At 33.6% G+C, this 22486-nt stretch overlaps 1 protein-coding gene across 1 annotated transcript; it reads left to right on the top strand.

Annotated features, from left to right (window-relative positions):
- Nucleotides 1–1219: 1219 nt before the first annotated feature.
- LOC132696328 (gustatory receptor for sugar taste 64f-like) lies at nt 1220–19616 on the top strand. Its single transcript, XM_060661088.1, has 14 exons — nt 1220–1408; nt 2690–2995; nt 3749–3934; nt 3997–4154; nt 5218–5343; nt 5395–5712; nt 10047–10136; nt 10191–10260; nt 15002–15181; nt 18227–18376; nt 18431–18616; nt 18844–18995; nt 19135–19251; nt 19458–19616. Exons 2-14 carry the CDS (start codon nt 2692–2694, stop codon nt 19614–19616), a joined length of 2196 nt encoding a protein of 731 aa, XP_060517071.1. The 5' UTR covers nt 1220–1408; nt 2690–2691.
- Nucleotides 19617–22486: the final 2870 nt, after the last annotated feature.

Here is a 22486-nt window from a genome sequence, read left to right on the forward strand (position 1 = left end):
CTTTCATAGAAATTCATGCATATCTCAATTTTGTTGGCAATCTCAATTTTCCTTGAAGAAATGCTGATGAGATTCATGATAATGTAATGCCATTTTCTATCCTGGTCGTTAGAATATTTGAAACGTATTTCTTGCAGAGGATGAAAGCCTACAATTTCGATATGATTCGTAGTAAAGCTCAAAACTGTTGGAAATATTTGAATACGTGGATCATATTTAAAAAAGTTCTATCTTAGTATTGTATGTTGCGACAACTCATCACGCGCTGCGTATACGTATTTAAATTGCAAAAATATGTTGCAATACCAAATATAAATAAGTTATCTGATAAAGGATGAAATATGATATCACACTTTTTAATGGATTAAAAATTAATGAAATCAATTAATATCAATCAATAAAATGTCAATGAAAAAGAAACTGAATGTTGTACATTCAATCTCTTGCTTAATTGCTCATGAAAATATATTCGAATTACAAGTAAACTTTTAGAAAAAAGTATAAATGGACAATAATATAATAAAAACGCAACAACTGGCTTTACTTATACACGGAAATTTAATTTCAATTAAAAAAAAAACTAAAATTTTAACACAATCAAAAAACTGGAAATCTATAAATAATCGAAAAGACACTTGTATGTATAAGTCTAAATTTCTACCAATGTAGATATTTTGTTAACTCAAATTTTATTAAGTGTCAAAGAAAGTGTGTATTCATCGGGTTGTGTGTTCGTAACATCTAGAACGATTCTGGTTCAAATTTTAATCACTGTTTTCCAGTTGGAGCTGAGTACTTCCCTGTTATCTCTTATCTGGTGAATGTAAAATGCGTTTCATATTAAGTTGGGTTCACTGTGTTAAGGATGCGGTACCGCTGAGCTTTACTGAAAACGATATGGGTACATTCTAAGGGGTTCATAGTAATTTAATGGGAAAATCGATTTTGATTAGACTAGCTCCTAAATTAGCAGCAGTTTCAATTTTCCGCCAATTCTTTGTTCCTGCAAATAACTTCAAATCATGATCTTCGAGAAAAACACCCATGCCAAATAAATAAATAAAAAATTAGAACTCGGATTTGAAGAAAAAAATGTATGACGGCCGTAGAAATAAAAAAAAACTTAGCGTATATTGTAAACAGCCGAGTGGGAGTCAATGAAAACATGAACGTTCAAGAAAATAACAGTTTTAATTTGTTTTTCCAACGCACAATCGATATCCAGCTATCTGCGTTCTATAATTTTCTTTCAAATCGCACCAAACGGACAAAAGTGTTTGCGCCGCATAAATATTTAAAATGAGTTTACAATGTTTGCCCTTACTTGAAATAAATAAACTAGCTGGTTTAAGTAGGTGGTTTTGCAGGTAAACTAGAATAGAAACCCGCGATTCCTGTTTAACTTTAAGTAAGTAAATTCAACACTACGTCGCTAATCCATGTTGTTAACGATTTGAATTCATAAATAACGAAACTTTCCAGGCGAAATCGTTAAATATTTACAAAAATTCTCTTTCAACTCCCTAGTATGTAATAATCAATTATGCGCGTTTAACTTTAAGAGGACCGCTTCGTTACGCACTGTCGCGACTTCGGACTTTTCCCGTACTTTAGTCACGGGTTTAGGATCGATCGGTAAATTTTTTCTTGTCACATCACACACCAGTCTGTGAATACACTTGTGTTGTTTTTTATCAAAAAGGTTCCCAAAAAAAGTATAGAGTACCAGTGAGTAAAATGGCATTTATAATCATGTTGCATAGTATACTATATTAACACTGTTTTTATTTCATTAGTACTGCCGCCACATAATAACGCCATATTCTGTTTTACTGTGTTAATGGCTATTTTCTCGCATTATATACAGTGATGAATTTGCATTAACAGCAAAATCATACAGAACTGCACAATTTTGCAGCTTTTTTGTACGCACCTCTTTAGAAAAATAACTCCTCAAGTGCCACAAAAAATGTATTCCAAATTTAACACTATTTCTGACACCGTAAAGATGGAAACGAAATACTAGGAATCATTGATACCACTATTGGGATACGTATACTTGCTAGGATAATATAATCTGCATTTTGTGTCCTAATAAATCATTTTATCTTTATATGAAATAACTTACATATAAATAATCGTGCCACATAGATTCTATCATTTAAAAGCTTCTGGAAATTAGAGTAGCGATTTAGAGTGTCATAGCAATAAAAGTTTTGAGCGAAATAAAATAAAAGCGTACAGGACGTATATAGCACAGTCAATGTTACAAAGTGAACCTTTAGAGAGATAAACAGATTTCAGAAACAATTGTTATACTTTATCACTTTACTACAACTTTCTATATAAAAGCTATAGCAACTTTTTTGTTATCATTTAGAACGTATTATGATTTTTGTAAAATGTATCAGCTCATTTTCTTTCTAGAACCACACTACTCTCAGTAAAGGGAGAAAAATTCTATTTTTTACTTACTTTGTTACACCCTGAGTATGTTACTGGTTTGACGACATCTCCGCGTGATATGAAAAATGAATCCTTTCTAAAAGGATTCAACACTGTGTCCATTTTAGCCATTTAATTTGGCTTTTATTCTTTTAAAGAAAATTACGGCACATATACAAAATTACGTTATGAGTTCGATACGTCATACTTCAAGGATAGATAGCAGATATTTTTAATTTTTAAGGAATGGGGGTCGCCAGAGAAATCCTGGATTATGCGAGACTAAGACGGCCGGAAAAGCGTAAAATTTCAAAAGACGATCTCCACCAAAACACTCTCCAAGCTTCAATGAAAGTACCCATTATTTTGATGCAGATTTTTGGGTTCTTTCCATTGGATGGAATTTGCGGACCGACTTACAAGTCATTGCAATTTAGATGGTTGTCACTGAAACTCCTCTATTCCGTTCTAAGCATAGTGGGTTACACTTTCAATTTCGTTTTGTATTGTCTTCATCTCAGCAGCCATATTGAGAATATTTTGGACATCAGTAAGTTGATTTTGTTTGCAAGTTGAAAAATGTTTTTTCATTTTGTTCATGACGAATTGTAAAATAGCAAACTAATTTCACATCACCCTTCATCAATTTTGAACGATCTTTTCAAATTCATCTAGCATATAAGTTCACAAAATTTAAACGAAATTCAATTTTTTCATAGATATCTAAAAAATGCTGAAACTTCTTGCTAAAATTGCTTTAAAAAAATCTATAGTTACATAAAAAAGTCAAAATTTGTGATAACTTTTTTGAAAAATTACGTAAAACTTAAGTCTCTTCATAAAATTTAGTAAGTTTGTTCATTAATACAAATTACAAAATCTTAAATTTTGCAGTTTTCTTACAAATTTTGTAAAAAATGTACCTTTAGAAAATAAAAAAAAATTAAGTAGTAAATTTAATAAAAAAATTGAATTTTCATGGAAAAATTATATGTTTCATTTAAGTAATTTTTAATTTAAGATCTGGGATTAATAAATCATTTTTTAAAAAACAGGTGAATACAATATATGAAAGGGCAACTTTCTATCTTAAATTAAATCAGAGATTCAGCCCCTATTTAAGCAGCCAATAACAGTCCATAAGTTTAGACAACATTTATAATACATGTATAAATGTATAAAATGGCCATTTATAATAGTTAATTTTGATTAATTTATGTGAGTTATGCAGTTAAATGCGAAATAATGTCCACAGTGACTTACATAGAATAAAACACTAAAACACATGTTCCGTTTATTTCAGATGCACTCTTCTTCCACATAGAATCGATAATCATGGCAATGTTGTTTTTGCATTTGGCAACGAAGTGGTCTCGTTTCGTGAAACAATGGCACAACGTAGAAATCGCCATGAAAAATTACGAACCGCCTCGAAACTTAAAACGAAAAATTTCGATAACATTGATCGTTTTCTTGGGAGTCGCTTTGGGTAAACTAATCAAGCCCAAGGTGCCCGCCGAACGCTTCAGATTAACTCGTCTACTTTTTTAGTCGAACACGGGATGATGGTCATCAACAGAGTAGTACTGTGCTTTAAGTTTTGCCACGGCGATTGGTATGCCGCGTGGTATGAGTACTTCGCCAATCGTACATTTTACGATGTTTTTATAGTTGTCCCCTACCGTGGGTGGGGCGGGGCTTTGTTACAGGTTTGTTTGAGTTTTCTTTTTCTAAATTTTACCAGAGATTATAAATATAGAAAATATTGAGAAAAAAGTGAACTCAGGTAGAACACTAAAAAATAACACAAGTTTCTATTTTTTGTCCACGGCTCCTTCCTACAGAAATGAATTTAGTGTTAAATGTTAATATTTTTTGAAAAATTATAATGTTAATTTGTTTTTTTTCTGAAAATAGTTTATTTTCTCATATAAAGTTTGTATACCTTTTTTTAAACAAAAAGGTTCAAGTCATCCAAAAATATTTTTTTTTGTCTTTGTAGGTAGTACTAAGAATAATACGAAAATCGATAAATCGTAATAAATAGTATTATTTTCGTGAGTGATTGTTCAAGGTAGGTATTTCTGTAGTTTATTATTATTATTATTCCTCTGATGGCGGTTTTTTCATCCTCATTTATTATAATTTCTTTTCTTTATGTACTACCCCGCGGTGACCTGATAGGTTTATCCTCATGCAGAAGTCGGTCTATTGTTATCCAATCATACTCTAAAACATTTCATCTATTTTTGCAACTCTAAATGTTGAGTTTTGGTGGCGAGGACCTTTGAATACATTGAGAATAATAGTTTTTAGAATGCAGTTTTACTAATCCGTTTCTCAACAATCTATCTACTTTCTTCTGTAATACCGATCTAGCGTGAGGAATATGTCATTTTACCAAGTCAGTTTCGTTTCCCACGGTTCCGAACTACTTTGAGATTCTACTTTTATTACTTTTTATTCAACTATGTTGATTTCTAACTGCTTCTCAGCAGAATCTGTTAGAAAAAATGATAGGAACTTGTTGTTATATTTTCGTGTTCCATCTGAATTCTAAAGATTTATCACATTTTCCCTGACACTCGTCTATAAGTTGCCTCACTCAGGGGACCGAAACATGGGGCAGCAATTACATTGAATAACATATTTTTCGCGCAATAAAAAATGAATAGAAAAAAACACTCCAAAGCTGTTTCAGATATTAACATTTTCCACATATCCAGTTATTCTTTTCCGTAATGCACTTCAAAGTTATACATGGTTTTCCAGTTCTTAATTGTTCAAAAAACCTTCATATGGAACTTCGTCGACATATTCGTAGTTTTGATCAGTACCTGCTTCACGGTTCGCTTGAAGCAAATAACCATCAAAGCAACGAGCTTATCCAAAACGCAAGTAAGTTTATCCCATCCATCCAACTGACAGTTTCAATTTCATTTATTTTGGGTGACGGACGTATACATCTGGAAAAACATCAGGGAAGACTATATCAAACTGTCAAAACTATGCGACTCCATCAACGACCACTTGTCTTGGTTCATCATGATCTCCTACGCGACCAACATCTACCACATTCTGTCCCAACTGTTTAGCAGTTTGAAGCCGAAAGAAGACGTCTTCGAGAAAATCTACTTCTTCATATCGTTTTTCCTGCTCATTATGCGAATTACGTCCGTTTGTATTTTCGGCGGCGGCGTCTACGACGAAAAGGCGGAGATTGCGAAAGTTTTGACATCGGTACCATCGTCGGTATACAATATAGAGGTACGTTTTGTCTCAAAGTATTTCGTTTTGGCTTTTGACTTTGAACGAGTTTTAAAAATATAAATATTTAATATTATATTATGTTTCATTAGGTATAATAAAAAAATAAAATAAATGTAAACAAATTATCAGTTATTCTTTAAATAGGTACATTTTTATTATATACAGGGTGTCCAAAAACAAATCGGAAAAGTTTAGGGGGTAATTCCTTACTTAAAATAAAGGGAAATGTCACGCTACAAATATTTCTGAAAATTATTATTGCCTTATAACATTGCTCAGTTAGTGATCAATCTATATATCTGTATAAAATAATATTCGTAATATAAACAACTTCGCAAATAGCACAATCGCTATTTTTTGGGTTTACTTTTCATTTTGATTTTTTTGATATTCGCTTCTATAGTGTGACGAAGCCGCTAGTCTTTCGCATACTTATTTTATTTTGGGACATTGAGTGATTTTCATAAACTCACATCGCGATATTTCGGGGAGTTCGAACAAAACTTTGGGTAAGTCGATTGCAGCCACCTTCTCTTAATCGTTTTGAGGCTGACCAGCCAAAAATACAGCCGACTTCGTAACATTTGGTCACTTGCGATGCTTATTAGCTTATAGTAAGAGACAGTTTTTTCTTATTTGACCGTTTTTTTGTTTTGGTGGTCAGCGTCCGAAAAGGCAGAATTGCTTTTTTCGTTGTACCCGCGTTTGACATTTAATTGATTTGCTCGAATCGCTCCACTTAAATAAATTAAGCAGGTAAATTATTTTTTGCTTCGTACCTTTTGAAAATAAATTCGAAATAAGTTGTGTATTTGCGCAATGCCCTCGGTATTTTGTTTATACTTAAATATACGCACTGGGTGTTTGTTTTACCAGCGCAAAGTTATTTCGATTTTGTGATTTAGATTTAGTACTCGCGTATTGCGATAAGTGCTGAGGATTTTCTTTAGCACTGACTGAAATAGCCTCTGAAAACTTTCGTCATTCTAACGTATTATTATTTCTGGTATACCGCAAATCAGGGTTCATTAGCAATTGTTAATCAGTGATCAAAACTGTCGTTTTTTGCGATAAGTAATTGCGGATGATTTTGTGTCCTCGCTCGCGAGTAAATACAATTTGATAAATCTGTTTAATTATTTGCTAAACAAATCCGTTTTTTTTTTTTCATTGTTTTTCATTTTTGCTCTGGTAATAGAGTAAAAATGTCTGAATAAAAAAAAATCAAAAGCACTTTACGCCAAGCGCGCGTCATGGTTGGAGTGAATTTTTTCTTTGGAGGCAGTAGCACAAGCCGCTGTATTGGACTCAAAAAATCTATTTAAATTTATAATGCGATACCAAGATTTAAGACATATAAGGGAAGAGTTTAATAGGGTTCACGACTCGTTAGTTGAAATATTGACAACCAGCGAAGGTGCTAACCTTTAAGTCGAGTCTGCTATATTGAATACTTTTGATGAACATGTATGTATGTATTCGGAAAAAGCGGTTGTTGCCCCAAACTTAAATCAAACTCAGACATATTTTCAGACTCCGGGTTCGTTCACCCTAAATTAGATATTCCTCATTTTGATGGTAGTTTGAAAGGTAGGCCTACCTACATTGAATTATTTACTGGAGTGTTTCAAAACAACATATTCTCAATACATATCTAATTCTGACTACTTATTTGTCGAAAATGTAGGCGATAATTATTTGATTGCATATGAGGCACTGAAAAATAGGTACAATAACCATCGTTTGTTAGACTCTCCTAAAATTAAACCAGATTCTGCAGAGTCACTCAGAAATTTATTAGATTGTGCATAGGAAAATTTGGAAGCTTTGAATGCGCTAGGACTTCCAACTGATAATGGTCATTTTCTAAAAAAATTAGATTCGACAACACTCAAGAGGTTTGAATTGGAAAATTTAAAATCATTTCATTTTCTTACGAAGCATACCAATAATAATAAGCATCAAAATAAACATTCTTTCTTTTCGAAATCCAACTCCAAAATTGCTTTCTGCTAGAATGTCCAGCATTCCTTAAAAAATCACCTCTCGATAGGTATTGTTTGTCAAAACAACGCTACTTATGCCTTCTGTGTTTGGGTTCATCCCATTTGTCATCGGACTTTGCACTATGCAAAGGCTAGACCTGCAAACGGTAGTCAGAACAAGTCAACTTACAGGTAATTCGAATTATGTCAGCACGCACAGCAATTCGACTCCAACCGTTGGCTTTACAGGTGAACCTCGATCGTTAATTTCGAAAGATATCAGTTCAACTGTGCTTTTATCTACTGCTTTAGTAGAGGTATCGGTAGGCTAGGCATGGAGGTTTTCATACCCCTAGAGCTTTACTAGATTGTCGAAGCCAGGTTAATCTTAAGATGTCTTAATATTCTGCCTGTTAAGTCCGTGCATACAGATCTCTCCATTCATGACTTCGGAAATCTGTCCATAAGAGCTACTGGCAAATTAACTCGCTTAGTCCGATCATCTATTCAAGACATACATGCCATAGAGGTGGATTTTGTTGTGGTTGATAAGATTTGGTCTGCTATGCCTGAAAGATACATTTTTAAAAAAGCTGTACCTCCATGTCGAAATATTAAGTTAGCTGATCCTCACCTCGGATGTTTTTCCGAGAATTATTCTTCCCGGTATTGTCGTTGGGGCAGAGAATTCGCCTGCTTTGATCAATACGATTTTTGGTTTCGCTTTTATTGGAAAACTATCTGAGCCATTATGTCCACCTTCAACTTCGTTCTGTGTGTTCATTGACACTTCAGCTAGACTAGACGTAGACTTGAGACTCTGGGAGTTGGAGGATCTTCCGGAGGTGCCCTTTGATTCTCCAGAAGATCTGGCTTGTGAGAAGCACTTATTAGAAAATTATTCTCGGCACCAGTATGGTCGGTTCACAGTGGCTCTTCCCTTTAAGGGTCCAGAATTTGGCGATTCGAGAGAGATAGCACTTCGTATATTTTATTCTCTAGAGAGATTTGCAAAAGATCCATCGCTGCATCGTTCATACGTCGCATTCGTAAAAGATTATTTGGACTCTGGGTCTATAGAGAAAATTTATGATGAATCTTCTGGGGAGGAGCCCTCCAAAGGCCACATCATCCACTGTTTAAAGCGGACAGTACCACAACTACTTTTCGACGCATCGTGCAAGGTTTATGGTACCTGCTTGAATGAAACTTTGTACTCTGGGCGAAAGCTGCACGCAATATTCTTATTAAACTTTCGGGGACACAAATTTGCTTTTTCCGCTGACATTAGACAAATGTACCTTCAAATCGCTTTAGTGCCCGAAGATTATAAATTAGTGACACTTTGTTTTGGCGTCGTTAGTAGTAGCTTCTTGGCGCTTCATTGTGTTGCTCAATTAGCCAAAAATGAAAAATTAAACTTTCCCGAAGCTCACATGGTCCTGGAGTCAGACATTTATATCGATGATGTCTGCACTGGTGGTTCTACTTTAGAAGGTGCTCTACACCTGCATTTGCAACTGACTGAGGTCCTGAAAATAGGGAAGTTCACATGCTAAAAATTTGTATGGATTTTCATCGAGTAAAAGCCACCTCAGTCCAATTCTGGCTGAATTGCCATATGTTCCAGTGGCTAAATAATAGGTAAGGCAAAAAACCTACAGAAAAAGCTATTTTATTACAACTGCAGGGGGTTAATCTAAACATCCGGTACTAGTTTACATTGTCTTCGAATATAAATTTGACAGCAATTCATATTGCATTAATATACAAGTACGCGATCGGTGCAATTCCATCACAAATAACTCGATGGAGGATGGCACGGCTAATAATTATACTGATTTCATATTCTTCTAGCTTCCTTTTCAGTTTATCCAACGTAGGAACAATCTGGTTTTGATAAAGCGAATATTATTTTCATCTTATTATTCACTACTATCCAGACGGTGAGCTTGAGAATCACTATAGTTGTCTCTTTCATTCAATAATTTGCTGGTAATTTATCTCGGATATCGATGTTTCTGCAGTTTATGGCAATATAGTTAGAAAGAAACTAATATTAAATTTAAATGAGGTTTTACGAAGGTCATTCTCTCTATGCGCTAAACATTCTTTGAAATAATGGTGTTCAATGTTGATATTACGTAAGAATCACGAAAATTAATTTTTATTTCAAATTTGGTTAGTTTCTTTCCTAATATGCGAAAAAGAAAGAGTATGCATGGTGCACTATTTTTAACAAATCAATAAACCGTGGTCCGTCAAAAACCAGACGATATAATTTGAGACACACTTTACTAACACACAATTTCCATATCAACCCCAGCTTAGACGAATGTGTTTCAGGTAGAGCGTTTCATTACCCATCTGGCAACTTGCGAAATGGTTCTGACCGGGAAAAACTTCTTCAGGATTACCAGAAATTTAATACTGCAGGTTAATCTACACATACCTTGGCCTTGTAGGTAATGATTATGTTGCGTTTTACAGATAGCAAGCGCGATAGTATCGTACGAACTTGTGCTGATCCAGTTCAACCTAAAAGATTTTAAAAATAAAAGTAACTAAGCGATTTTTTTATTTTTGGAGGTCTCTCTTGTCTAGCAATAAATCCTTATCAGATTTTTTTTTCATTTTCCCTTGATTCCTTGTGTCAGCTTCCTTTTTCTCAAAATGGTTTTTGCGGAAGAATAAAAAAAAACCTTTCAAATTTTGCAGTTTTTATTATTAAATTTTAGAATCACCCACTCAGCGCCGCAGATTTTTTTTTATCAAATATAATTTGCACTTGTCCAAAACCCAAACGTAAACATTGGCGCTAAAAAAACATTTGACGTCCACCTTGACGATGATATGTGGTACACACACATATTTTCATTAATGTTAATATCGACATGACCTGTTAACGATCATCGAAAAATAATCACCTCGGTAGCGACCATGGCGGTTGATAATTACAGTCTTATTTTAATAAAAATTACGAAAACATGCATCGAAAAATATTTTGACGGCCTCTGATGACATACGGACATCGGTATGGGTTTGAAAACGTCCGAAATGAATTAGACCGATTAGAATTATGACCGAGTATTTTGAAAAATCCTCGTGGAAAATCAAAAACCGTAAGAGTTTTTGCCCGAAAATATTGTACGGACAAAATGCCTTCATCAGAATTACTCGCGTTCCCCTAACTTTGATGCAATGGGCCGGCATGTTCCCTTTGTGCGGGCTGGCAGGATCAAACTCAAAATGCTTAAAATTTTCATGGGTTTCTTTCAGCACTTTGTATACAGGTCTAGCATTTACGGGGCACCTCGTAGCAATAATTTGCGAATTCTTAGAAAGGAGTTCAAGCGATTCCGTCGGAGAACTCAGTAAGTAGACTGCTTTACATTACTTTTATGTAAATATGGAAAAATGATGTTAGCCGGCTTATTCTCACAACTTGAGACCATAGTGTTGCTGATACTTTTCATACGCCTGGCTAGAAAATGGCCAACTTTCGTTGCCACGTGGGAACGAACTGAAGAAACTCTGGAAATGTACGGAAGGCCGAAGCATCTCACAGCAAAGATTTTTGCCACCATGTTAGTATTTCTATTGGTCAGGATTTGTGAGTGGAACGGCAAATTATTGTTTATTTATTAATATGATTTTCAATGTGATTTTTAGTAATTATATGTTGTGGATTGATTCCACCTGTGCTGTACGAAATAAAACTGCCAACTGATCATTTTAAACTACATCCGATGGGCTTCTTGGTCGAGATCTTCAAGAAGGTAACGGGAAGCGTGATTCATTAAAGACAACGCATACAATTTTCCTTTTAGTGGATATATTTTCAGAAAGTTATCGTTATCACATTCGCAAAAATAATTATAATGGTCGTAGGTATAGCGTTCACGTCCAGAATTGAGCAAGTGAGAAAGAGGGTATCGTTTCTTACTAGATTAAAGGTAACTGCCAGCTATGATAGTGTTAAATAAATCTTTAAATTAGGAAAGTGAACCAAAAATTTGTACTCTATGTTTAATGGCCTTTATTTATATTTATTATACCTAATTTTCAATTTTGTCGTCATATTGACTATTTTCTTATCTTTCATATAAATTAATTTTAAACTTCATTTATTTCTTTAATAGCCACTTACGCTCGCCAAGAATAAGTTTCTAAACTATTAAAATGAACTAAAAGTTGTCACTGAACTTGTTAATCTCCATTTTCTTTATTTCCGCAAAAATCTATATTTCGTTTTGTTATTTATTTTATATTATATTTATTTAACTTCTTTTTTATTCCGAATTGTTCTGAATTAGTTACTATCAAAATGCACTAAAATTTTGCACTTTGCGTTTAATGACATAAATTTTTTTCATCTTCGTATAAATCAAAGTTACTTTACTTTACTATTTATTTGATATTTTTCAAAGATTGCATAGGTTACTGCAATACTCCACAGTTAAATCGAGCTCGCCAATCATCCTTTAACTTTTTCAGAGCTTAACTGAAGCTGACTTGTATTCTACCTGTTTCTTTCTACCTTTGTTCCTCTTTATATACTTTCCAAAGAAAATGAGTCCGAAAGCTGCTACTGTTGCTACTGCTGCTGCTGCTACTTGCTACTGTGCATTCAAAATATCAGTGACTACATATAATATAATGTTAGACCATATCCATCCACCTTATCTATAAAAGACAAAGTTCCGTTTGGGATACTAAAGCACCGCATATGCGGCAAAGAATATCATTGAAGAGACAGGACACACCAAAACGACTACGCTGAAGAACATAAGACGACAACAAATAAACTCATCAGCAGTTGTCGAACACAATCAAATATTAGATCAAACTAAAATTCTAAAATTTAATAATTTTTTCTAAAAAAGGAAAACACGAGAATCCATAAAAACCCAGATTTGTGTTGTCACTTTTCACCATTTTGAAATATTGTTTCATTATTTATTTCATGTTTTATCTCTTTAAATGTTGACAACAGACCTGAGTCGCGGTGAAGATTGTTTGGTTGCTTATAGATTTCCATAGATTCTCGAATTTTTCTTTTCCATTTTACCTTTAAAAAATAAAATTTGATGTCGGGTTTCGTCCGGGCTCTACAATGTATTCTTTGCAGCATACGCATGGAATGCTGTAAACTCCTGTTATTTTAAACGGAATTTTGCCTTTGACGGATAGAAGATGTTGAGAAATTTTTGGACAAGTAATAAATCTGACGTTATATTTCTTAATAACATTTGATACGTAGTCAGTGACAAAATGTAAAGAAGGATAACGCTGGCATGTCTAGGAATAGGAGACGCGGGAGGAATTCAGGAGATTTGTAAATAGTATTACAGTGGCCTGTGGAAGTTTCTTTGAAAAATTATTTTGGCTTTATTAAGATTTGTTATAAAAAAAACTGGTGCACAGTTTATAGATAACTAGGTAATGGTCGTAGGGCAAAATGAAAAACTGAAATTAAATAGGTTTTTTTATATTTTCTAATATATATCCTTTAGATAGACAACTTGGACATATGGAAACGAACAAGAGAAGAATACGCGAATCTCACCAAATTGTGCGAATCGTGTAACGACCACTTATCCTGGATAATTATGGTCTGTTTCGCAGCAAGCATGTACTTTGTACTCATCAGCTTCTTCATTGCAATTTCGGCTACTACTTTCAATACTCAGCAAAAGGGTTTTACGACTGGACCCTACGTTCTGCTTCAATTGTTAGCCATTTGTCTCGTTGTGGGGAAGATTCACGATGAAAACGAAATTCTTATCGATTTCTTGCACTCCGTGCCTTCTTCCATCTATAACTTTGAGGTGCGTGAGCAAGTCACTAGCAAACATCCTAAGTTAACCTACAAGTCACCCATAAATGCCCATTTCTTGCTTTAAATTATTATAAAGAAATAGTTAAATCAATCTATTAGTATTATATCCCAATATTGAGTGTGCTGTGCGCTTAACTTAATTTTCTCATGGATCTGCTATCCCCTATTGAATGCATGCTGCAACAAACGAATTACACACTTTAGTGAACGCACGCACGGTATAAAACCCCTTAACCAAAAACACATAGTCTAATTTTTAGGTGGAAAGATTTTTAACCCACGCTAGTCTGAGCAACTCGGTGTTTACCGGGATGAACTTCTTTAAAATTAAAAAATCCTTAATATTGAGTGTAAGTATTGGCATGGGTGCTCTTTGAAAAGAAGCATACAAGTTTTTGTTTCAGATAGCGCACGCGATCATCACCTACGAACTGGTCATAGTTCAATTCGTACTTAATTTTAGAAATGTTAAATGAGTTTGCTTAATATTTAACACTGATCACCAATACAGTGTTTTAGCTTGTTTTTTAATAATAGCAATAATTATTATTGTTTAATTATATAGAAAAATACATTTAATTATCATCATATTAAATTATCATTTCCCAAAAACTAATCCTAATAAAATAATCCTAAAAGATAAATAATTATTTCCTAATAAAGAAGTCAAACTTAGGTATCACATTTAGACTGCAATGCAATAATAGCTATATAAATAAGCAATTTCATCAAAGTGAAAAATTAAACAAAATAAACTTTTACAGTTTTGTTTTAAAAATAAATACAGAATAATTAATAATCATAATTTTTGTTGCTATATAAATTTGATTGGTCAGCGTAGGTAACTAACCAAAACTGTTGTTATTTTTATATCCCTATATTAATTTATTGTTAAAAATTCCCTTGTCGAATAAGTGTATATATATATATATATATATATATATATATATATATATATATATATATATATATATATATATATATATATATATATATATATATATATATATATATATATGTATTAAACATTTTTGAACAAGTTTGATATTCTTCCTTATTTCTTATTATGTATTATTCAAATCTTCAAGGAAGTTAAGAATTCTTAGCCCTACAGCGCAATATTTGGAATGAATGCCAGTAAATGCAACGTAATTTAAAAACCATCATGACGAACGTTTCACCATTTATTCGGTTTTACTTTTGTTGTTGTTCCGTTTAGCTTGTCAGTAAGAAACCGATTATCAAGAAAAACAACAATTAAAACAACAAACAGACGAAGCAAAAACAATCCGCGCAGAGCAAACAAATTTATTTTTTACCTCGAAAAAATACCAAACATAATCTCTTGGAATTGTTTGTACAAGCTTAGTGCTTTCTCATTAATATCGAATCACGTACAGGGGATAGATAAGATCAGCCTGATGAATTGATCCGAAAAATTGACAGTCGAGCCGGTAAGCTCTTTCGCAAAACGCCAGCGAAACGATGAGAGTTTTAAGAAAGATCCGCTCCAACACATCCTTGACTATTGAACAGGACGATCCCATTACCATAGCAACGCCCACGTTTCACGAGAGTATCCGATTCGCTTTGGTGATGGCTCAGATTTTTGGAATCATGCCTCTATACGGGACGACAGGTATAATACATTTTTTTAAAAGTCGAAATCATTCGCTTATTAAACTCTACGGGTATCTGCGGTACCTATCTATATCCGAAAATGCGTCCTTACGAAACAGCATGTTTCCAAGATATAGAGTGTTAAATATTCAAACAGCTTGTGTTAACTCTTTAGAACTAATTTTATCATTTATCAAAATCGCTTTTCGTTTTTATTTTTCTGTTCAAAAACAAAGTAAGTTAAGACTTATTCGAAGCAAATAACAAAAATTGCAAAAATGTCGTCTTTTGCACCGTGTCCGTGTTTTGCCGGGCGTCTCATTATATCTGTAAGTGTAATCAATCTTTCGCTTTTTTATTGTCTAGAGTATTTTTAACTCCTTATTCATTTGGAGAAGTGCATCACTGTTTCTTACCTTTCCCCCCCGATATACCCACACTTCAAATTTGTCGCTTCTCAATACTGTTTCTTAATGTATCTCGCGGGTGAGGCTCCTGGTCTTCACAATGTTAATCTAGTTAGAGCTAAATTAGCTCTTTGTCAATATAAATGAGAAAATTCCTACAAAATTTGGAAAAAAATAATTAACACAATGTTGCAAAAAAAAACGTTTTTTCAAAATTTTTAACACTATCTTGGAAGTTAAGCATTTCTAGAACTATAGCACAACTCATTGTTTTGGTGAATCTATTAATCGTTTAGGATATTAAAGTCGATTACTTTAAATGCATCTTCCCATGTAAAAGGTAACAACGCTTTTAACATTATGTCCAAAGGATAGTGTAACTCATAATTCAACACGTTTGGGTAATTTTATATAAAAGAAACTAGGGTAGGGGGGCTACTATGTCAAAAAGTGCATCCATCTCTAAATTTCAGACAGGCGCATCAATCCATTGCTGCAATAAATTCATTAAATCAGAAACTAAATTCAATCAATGCAACAAATCCTCAATCTTCCTAACTAAACTATTCTATTTAAATTAAGTGTTTGTGACTTTATGTTAGAACAAGAATAACTTGACGACCAATAACAAAACCAATAAGCAATATTATAAATATTCCAGCAATTATATAAATAATCGGGAACATTTAGGGCCCGGGTATATTAATAAAATATCCTAGCAATGACAATTTATGCATTGGACAATGACTAAAATTCTAATATCTAATTATTTTTTACGTTTGGCGATATATGTATTTGCCACAGTATCTCAGAAAATTTTACTATTTTTCATATAGTGCCACAACAACCAGAAGATGGCGATACAAAAAGTGAAAAAATATACATGTTCTCTCTTGCATGGTGCAAGTTTTCTATCAGGGCTAAACAGAAAAATTACTCTTTTGGAAGAATATCAAAATTAAAATGTAGATTTGAGATTTTTAATTTTATTGTGTTATTGTGAGTTATTCTTTAATCTGTTTAGACCCCTAGTTGCCAAAGTCGTTCAGGTAGATATATAGTCTGCTAGAAATATAGCTGCAGGGGGTACACCGGCACCACCTAAATTTGGTCTCTGAGAAAAAAGTCTGGAACCACTACACAGGTTTAAATCATATGGCTATTGATTAAGAACTGGGAAATAACATATTCACTAAAATCTGTCAAATTGACCACCTGTCAACGGCCTCTTATTGGAATTGCAAATTATAGGTGCGATTGGTTAAAAACGAGACGTTAAAGGACTGCGCATGCTAATTGAACAGCTCTTACCAATATTTTTTACATGGTGGCTTCAAAAGTTTCCGGTATTATCACCATACTTAATATATTAGTGGATTGAATTTCAAGAAAAATGCATCATATTTTTTTCTCCTCTGTTTAAATGGAACACAGTTCTTTAAATCTGTATCAAATTTCACGCAAAAATAAATCATCTAAATTTTATATAATTTGAATTTAAATATCCAGAAAGGAAAAAATCTGCAGCAGTAATATCTGCCATTCAATTGACCACCTTCGACCAATCCACTGTACGGGAAATACTGCATTTCAATATTTAATGGGTGGGGCGGAGCACCATCATGTCAAAAACAAATGTGTCTATCTAGCATATTAGGCTATATGGTTTTGGGAAAGAAACTGCGAGAGTAGGGATTTTGAAGAAATTGTAAAATAAAGGGCTCCACTAAGATGTTGATCGAAGAAATTAGATCCAATGATTTATTCAAAATCAAAATGTTGTGTAAGATGTTTTTGTCTTGTAATCGGTTTTTCTCGATATTTTGCGTAAAACAAATCACAAACTTCTTGTTGAGTTCTCATTTTTGTCTACATATCCAATAAAAATTAAAAATTCAATTTACTGGGTTTCATTGAGATGCTTTCTTTGCGGATAGAAATGTAATTGAAACAATTGAAGAACTTTACAAGCTACTTACTACTAAAAATTAAATTTATGTTTTTTATTGTTTTGCTTATAAAATGTAAGAGATAGGGTATTCTACATGAGTTATGCGTGAAATTTGACACAGAATTCGAAAAAGGTTTAAAAAAATCATGTCCCATTTAAAAATAGGAACTTGGTATCGGTATATACTTTTTACCCACCCTGTATATTTTGTTTGATGATGAACTTGTGCAAGAATTTTTCTTCAACTATATTTTAGTAATTCACAGTATATCTAGCAGCTATATGCTTTAAACCATAGAGCTATTAGATCATATAGTGGCCCCACTATGGTAAAAATTGATCCACCGCAGGCGGTACAAATATTTTCGTAGAGAAGTTAATGATTTTCCGTGCATGTACTCACTAACCCGCAGTTTATTTTAAAAAAATGCGGCCACAAACATGCTGCATCCACACTTATTGACGATCTGTCAGCGGCCATGTCGCTGGTTGAATACCACAACGTCATTGGTTGAAAAAGAAATTTTAAATATCGCTCATGCGCATATTGGATGGACATTCTCAATTTTTTTTTTCATAGTTCCAGTTCCCGTATAATCAGCATATCCCTAATAGCTATATGATTTAAACATACGTCATTTTTGTTTGTAATATACTTTCGAAAACCCCTAACTATTTAAAAATTTCACTATTTGTCCGATTTTAGTGGCGACCACGAAAAAACTCCAAGACATTAAGTTCGAGTGGGTCAGCTTGAAGATGGTTTTCGCCCTGTTTCACATCATCGGAACCCTAGCGGCTGGGGTATTCTGCATGTTAAAAATGGCGCTTCATGGTTTCGTGATAGACGAAACTGGTGGGTATTACAATATGGCGTCAATCTCGCTAATACGATGTGATCGCTTTTCAGCCATAATGGTTTTCTACATGATGAACGGTTTCTGCGCGATTCATTATATTTATTTGGCAGCAAAATGGAGAACGATTTTGAAAGAATGGACCTGCGTGGAAATATCTATGAAAAGTTATAGGAATGCGAAGAACGTAAAACGTATCAACATTTTTACCACCGTCGTTTTCATGTTTTTCGGAATAAGTAAGCCGTATAGTGAACAAAATAGTTTCGAGTTTCAGTTAAGCTACATCAGAGGTAGAATGCTTGCAATTCTTTTCCAATCAACCAACGAAATTTCACGTTTTAAGTGCAAAAATAGTTTTTATTTGTGGTTTCGCGATCTGTCCACAACCGTGTGTTATTTTTGTTTATTTATAAATAAGTTTTTTTTACTTTTCAATTAAAATAATTTGTATAATTTGTTTTAGTCGAGCACACTCTTTATATATTGTCCGCGGTGCAAACCGCATCGAAATGCGACAATTTCAAGAAACACCCGGTAGAAATTTATTTCGGATGTTCGTTTCCCCATTACTTCACCCTCCTGAGCTACAATCACTGGGCTGCTGCCGTGGTAGAGGTGGATACTAATATTTAAATTAATCTAATTTTTCGTAATACTATTTAAAAATCTTCTGCATTCCTCAACAACCGACACAGAAGGAATCCAGAAGGTAGTGTCTCAGATTTATTTCAATTTTTTGTTTCTTCTCTTTCAGTTTTCGAATTTTCTGGCTACCTTCACTTGGAATTTTACCGACCTCTTCATTATATTGATTAGTATATCACTAAGAGAGAAATTCAATCAAATAAGTGACAAAATAAGGCAATCTAAGGTGATTATTTTAAAAAATAGGTACAGTACTCACAATTAAATAAAAAATACGCGCAAAAAAAAGTAGAACTAGAAAAGTTAGTTATATTTTGCGCAGTGTTCGGGATGTTAGGCACAGATTCGAGTGTCTTCTATGCTAAAAGGACCTTGATAATGCTTTAACATACTTAGTTTAATTTATAAGAATTTATAAGGTGTGTGTTTTAGAACGTGCACGACAAATTTTGGAAAACGATTCGAGAAGATCACTTAAAAGTCTCGAACTTGACGAGAGCAATGGACAGCCACATCGCCGCCATCGTACTTTTCAGTTTCATTAACAATATCTTTTTCCTGTGCATCCAGCTTTACAACAGCATAAAGTAAGTTGTCAATTTCGCCTATAAGAAAGTCATATAACATAAAATAGATACGCTGAATAGCTATAGAGGCGTTATCTATACTGGTAGTAGTTCTCACCATATAGGCCAATAAATAATTCAATTTATCTATATTGTACAGGGCGTTCCATTTGGGATCCTTTTGCGGAGCATCTCCGTTATTTGTATAAATAGAAAGTTGCGGTTTTCGCGACAGTGTACTTCTTTTTCGTGAAACTAAAGATGCCGTTAACAAAATTTTCACAGCGCTTTTACTTTTTAAGGTACCGAGCTAAATTGCAAATATCTCCCTCGTATCTCAACGTTAACTTAAAGGAAATGTGAAAACGCGCTCACATAATTTCCCCGTAGAACTCCGCCTTCGGAAGTAGTACACAGAGCCAAATCAAAAATGTTTTTTGACAAACAAATTAAATGCATAATATAATAGTAGGCTATGACAAAATTCAATGTCAAATAGTTTGCCTCATTTCTTTGGGTGTTTTCGATATATGCCGGTATGTTTTATAAAGGGTAATGAAAATTCAGAAGCAGCTTCGGAATTATATTTGCATAGGCAAGTAAGCTATTATCTCTGTTATCTTCGTAAATTTGGGTTTGTAAGATACCAAGAACAAAACTCGATTTTTTTGAGATTTTGCACAGATCATTTGCTCACCCTCATCCTAAAACAGACAACAACGAAAACAGGGAAATAATCGTAGAAGTAAATGTAGAAAAATTGAGAATGAAATTAATTGTTGTGCCAAAAAATGACGGTGAAGGTGCGGGCATTTTCAATATTAAGAACTGTAGAAGTAAGTAAGTTAAGAAGTAGAAGTGAGAAACAGAAATAGTATTTTTGAACGAGGTCTGAGAAAGTTATACCAGAACTGCTGGAGAAAATTCCATTGGCCCAGTATAATATTGTTTACCTACAGCACAATATCTATCGAACGAACCTATTAGATGGCCTCCGAAATTATATGTATATGTATATATATATATATATATATATATATATATATATATATATATATATATATATATATATATATATATATATATATATATATATATATATATATATATATATATATATATATATATATATATATATATATATATATATATAATTTCTACCCGTCGAGTGTAAGGATGACATTTCTATATGCAATTTAGCTAACTATCTATAAAAAGTCTTTTCTATTTAGTGCCAAATTTTTAGCTTCTACCCACGTTTGTCCCCTGTTTTGTAAAATCTTTCCCAATGTGCTGTCCCACGTTTCTCTGGCTCTTCCTCTTTTCCGTTTTCATTTTACTCTGCCAAACTGTTTTAACCGCTACAGTGCTGTCCAATCTCTGTAAATGGCCCCACTAGCCAAGTTGTTTCTTTTCTATGAATTCTTCTATGGGTTCCACCTTTCACTCTCCTCAAGAAACTCATCTCTGCCGCTCCAATTTTGCTCTTGTGCATATCTGACAATATCCAAGACTCGGAGCCATATCTAAGGATTGGTCTGTAAATTGTTTTGTAAACTTTCATTTTAGTTTCCTTGGAAATCTCCTTTTTATTTATGAGCCCCGTACTCAATGCATAGTAGATATACCTTATTTGCATTTTCTTCTCTATTATTTAATTCTGTATCCCGTCCTCCTGTTTCTTCGAACATAATTCCCAAGTACTGGAAGCTACTAACTTGTTCTATTAGTGTCCCATGTATTCTCACCTCTAATTTCTCCTTTTCGTTTGACACTGCCATAACTTTGGTTTTATTTATGTTCATTTTCATTCCGTTTTTTGTTATTATTTAGATCCTTCGAGGTTCTTGCTCTGATCGTTATATCATCGCAAAGGTATTTTGATCGCTGTTCGAGCATTCTAATTAGATTGTCCATATAAGTTATGAATAGTAAAGGGCTCAAACTAACCCCCTGTCTCACTCCTTCTTGTGTTGCCTTTGATTTGATGTTCTTACTTTTGATGTAATTTCTTGTTTAGTTGTCAAAACATTTGACAACTTTTATTAGTTTATTGACAACGTTTCTGGATTGTAGGCTTTTCCAGATTTTTATTTGCGGTACTTTATCAAACGCTTTTTCCATATCTAAGAATCTAAGCATGCTACTTTAGATCTTGCCAATTTTCTCGAAATTACTTCTTTTAAAGTGAACCCATGATCGTGGGTACTTCTGCCTTTCCGGAACCCACTTTGCGTTTCTGTCAGAGTTGGTTCTACTTTTGATCGTAGTCCGTTTTCAACTGTTTTCTCCTTTTTTGTGCAGTGGTAGTATTAGACCCATTTTTCAATTTTCCAGTATCTTTTCTTCTACCCATACCATATTGAAAATTTTTAACAATAATGTGGTCGCTTTTTCTCCGATGTTTTTTAGCATCTCAGCTGTACTCTTATGCTCACCTGATGACTTGCCGTTTTTTAGCTATTTCTCTTCTTGCTCAACCATTTTTACTACCTTGGTATTCAAGCTTTTTGTCATTTGTTTTATTTTCGAAATGCAAAATATTCTCTCCAGTGCTCCATTATATCTGCTTCCGTTGTTAGTATTTCACCTGCTTCGTTTTTAATTGGCATACTGTCTATTTTTTTATTTTTTTCGAAGACCTTTCAGTAATTTGTAGAAAAGCTTTTGATTGGTTTTGCTATCTGACTCTAATTTCCTTTCATTTTTCTTTCGAAAATCGATGAAATCAAATTTTCGAAAGTATCTGCGCTCGTATAAAAATTTTATATCTCGTTAACGGTAGGTCCTATGCGATCGCCGTTGGTACAGAAATGATCACCGTCGAAAAAAAAATTTTTTTTGTCTGTTTGTCTGTTCTCCGTTCTCCGTTTTTATCTTCTGGTTTTTCCTGGA

This window comes from Cylas formicarius, unplaced genomic scaffold (genome assembly GCF_029955315.1).
Source record: "Cylas formicarius isolate icCylForm1 unplaced genomic scaffold, icCylForm1.1 PGA_scaffold_1__22_contigs__length_36826433, whole genome shotgun sequence".
Lineage (NCBI taxonomy): Eukaryota > Metazoa > Arthropoda > Insecta > Coleoptera > Brentidae > Cylas > Cylas formicarius.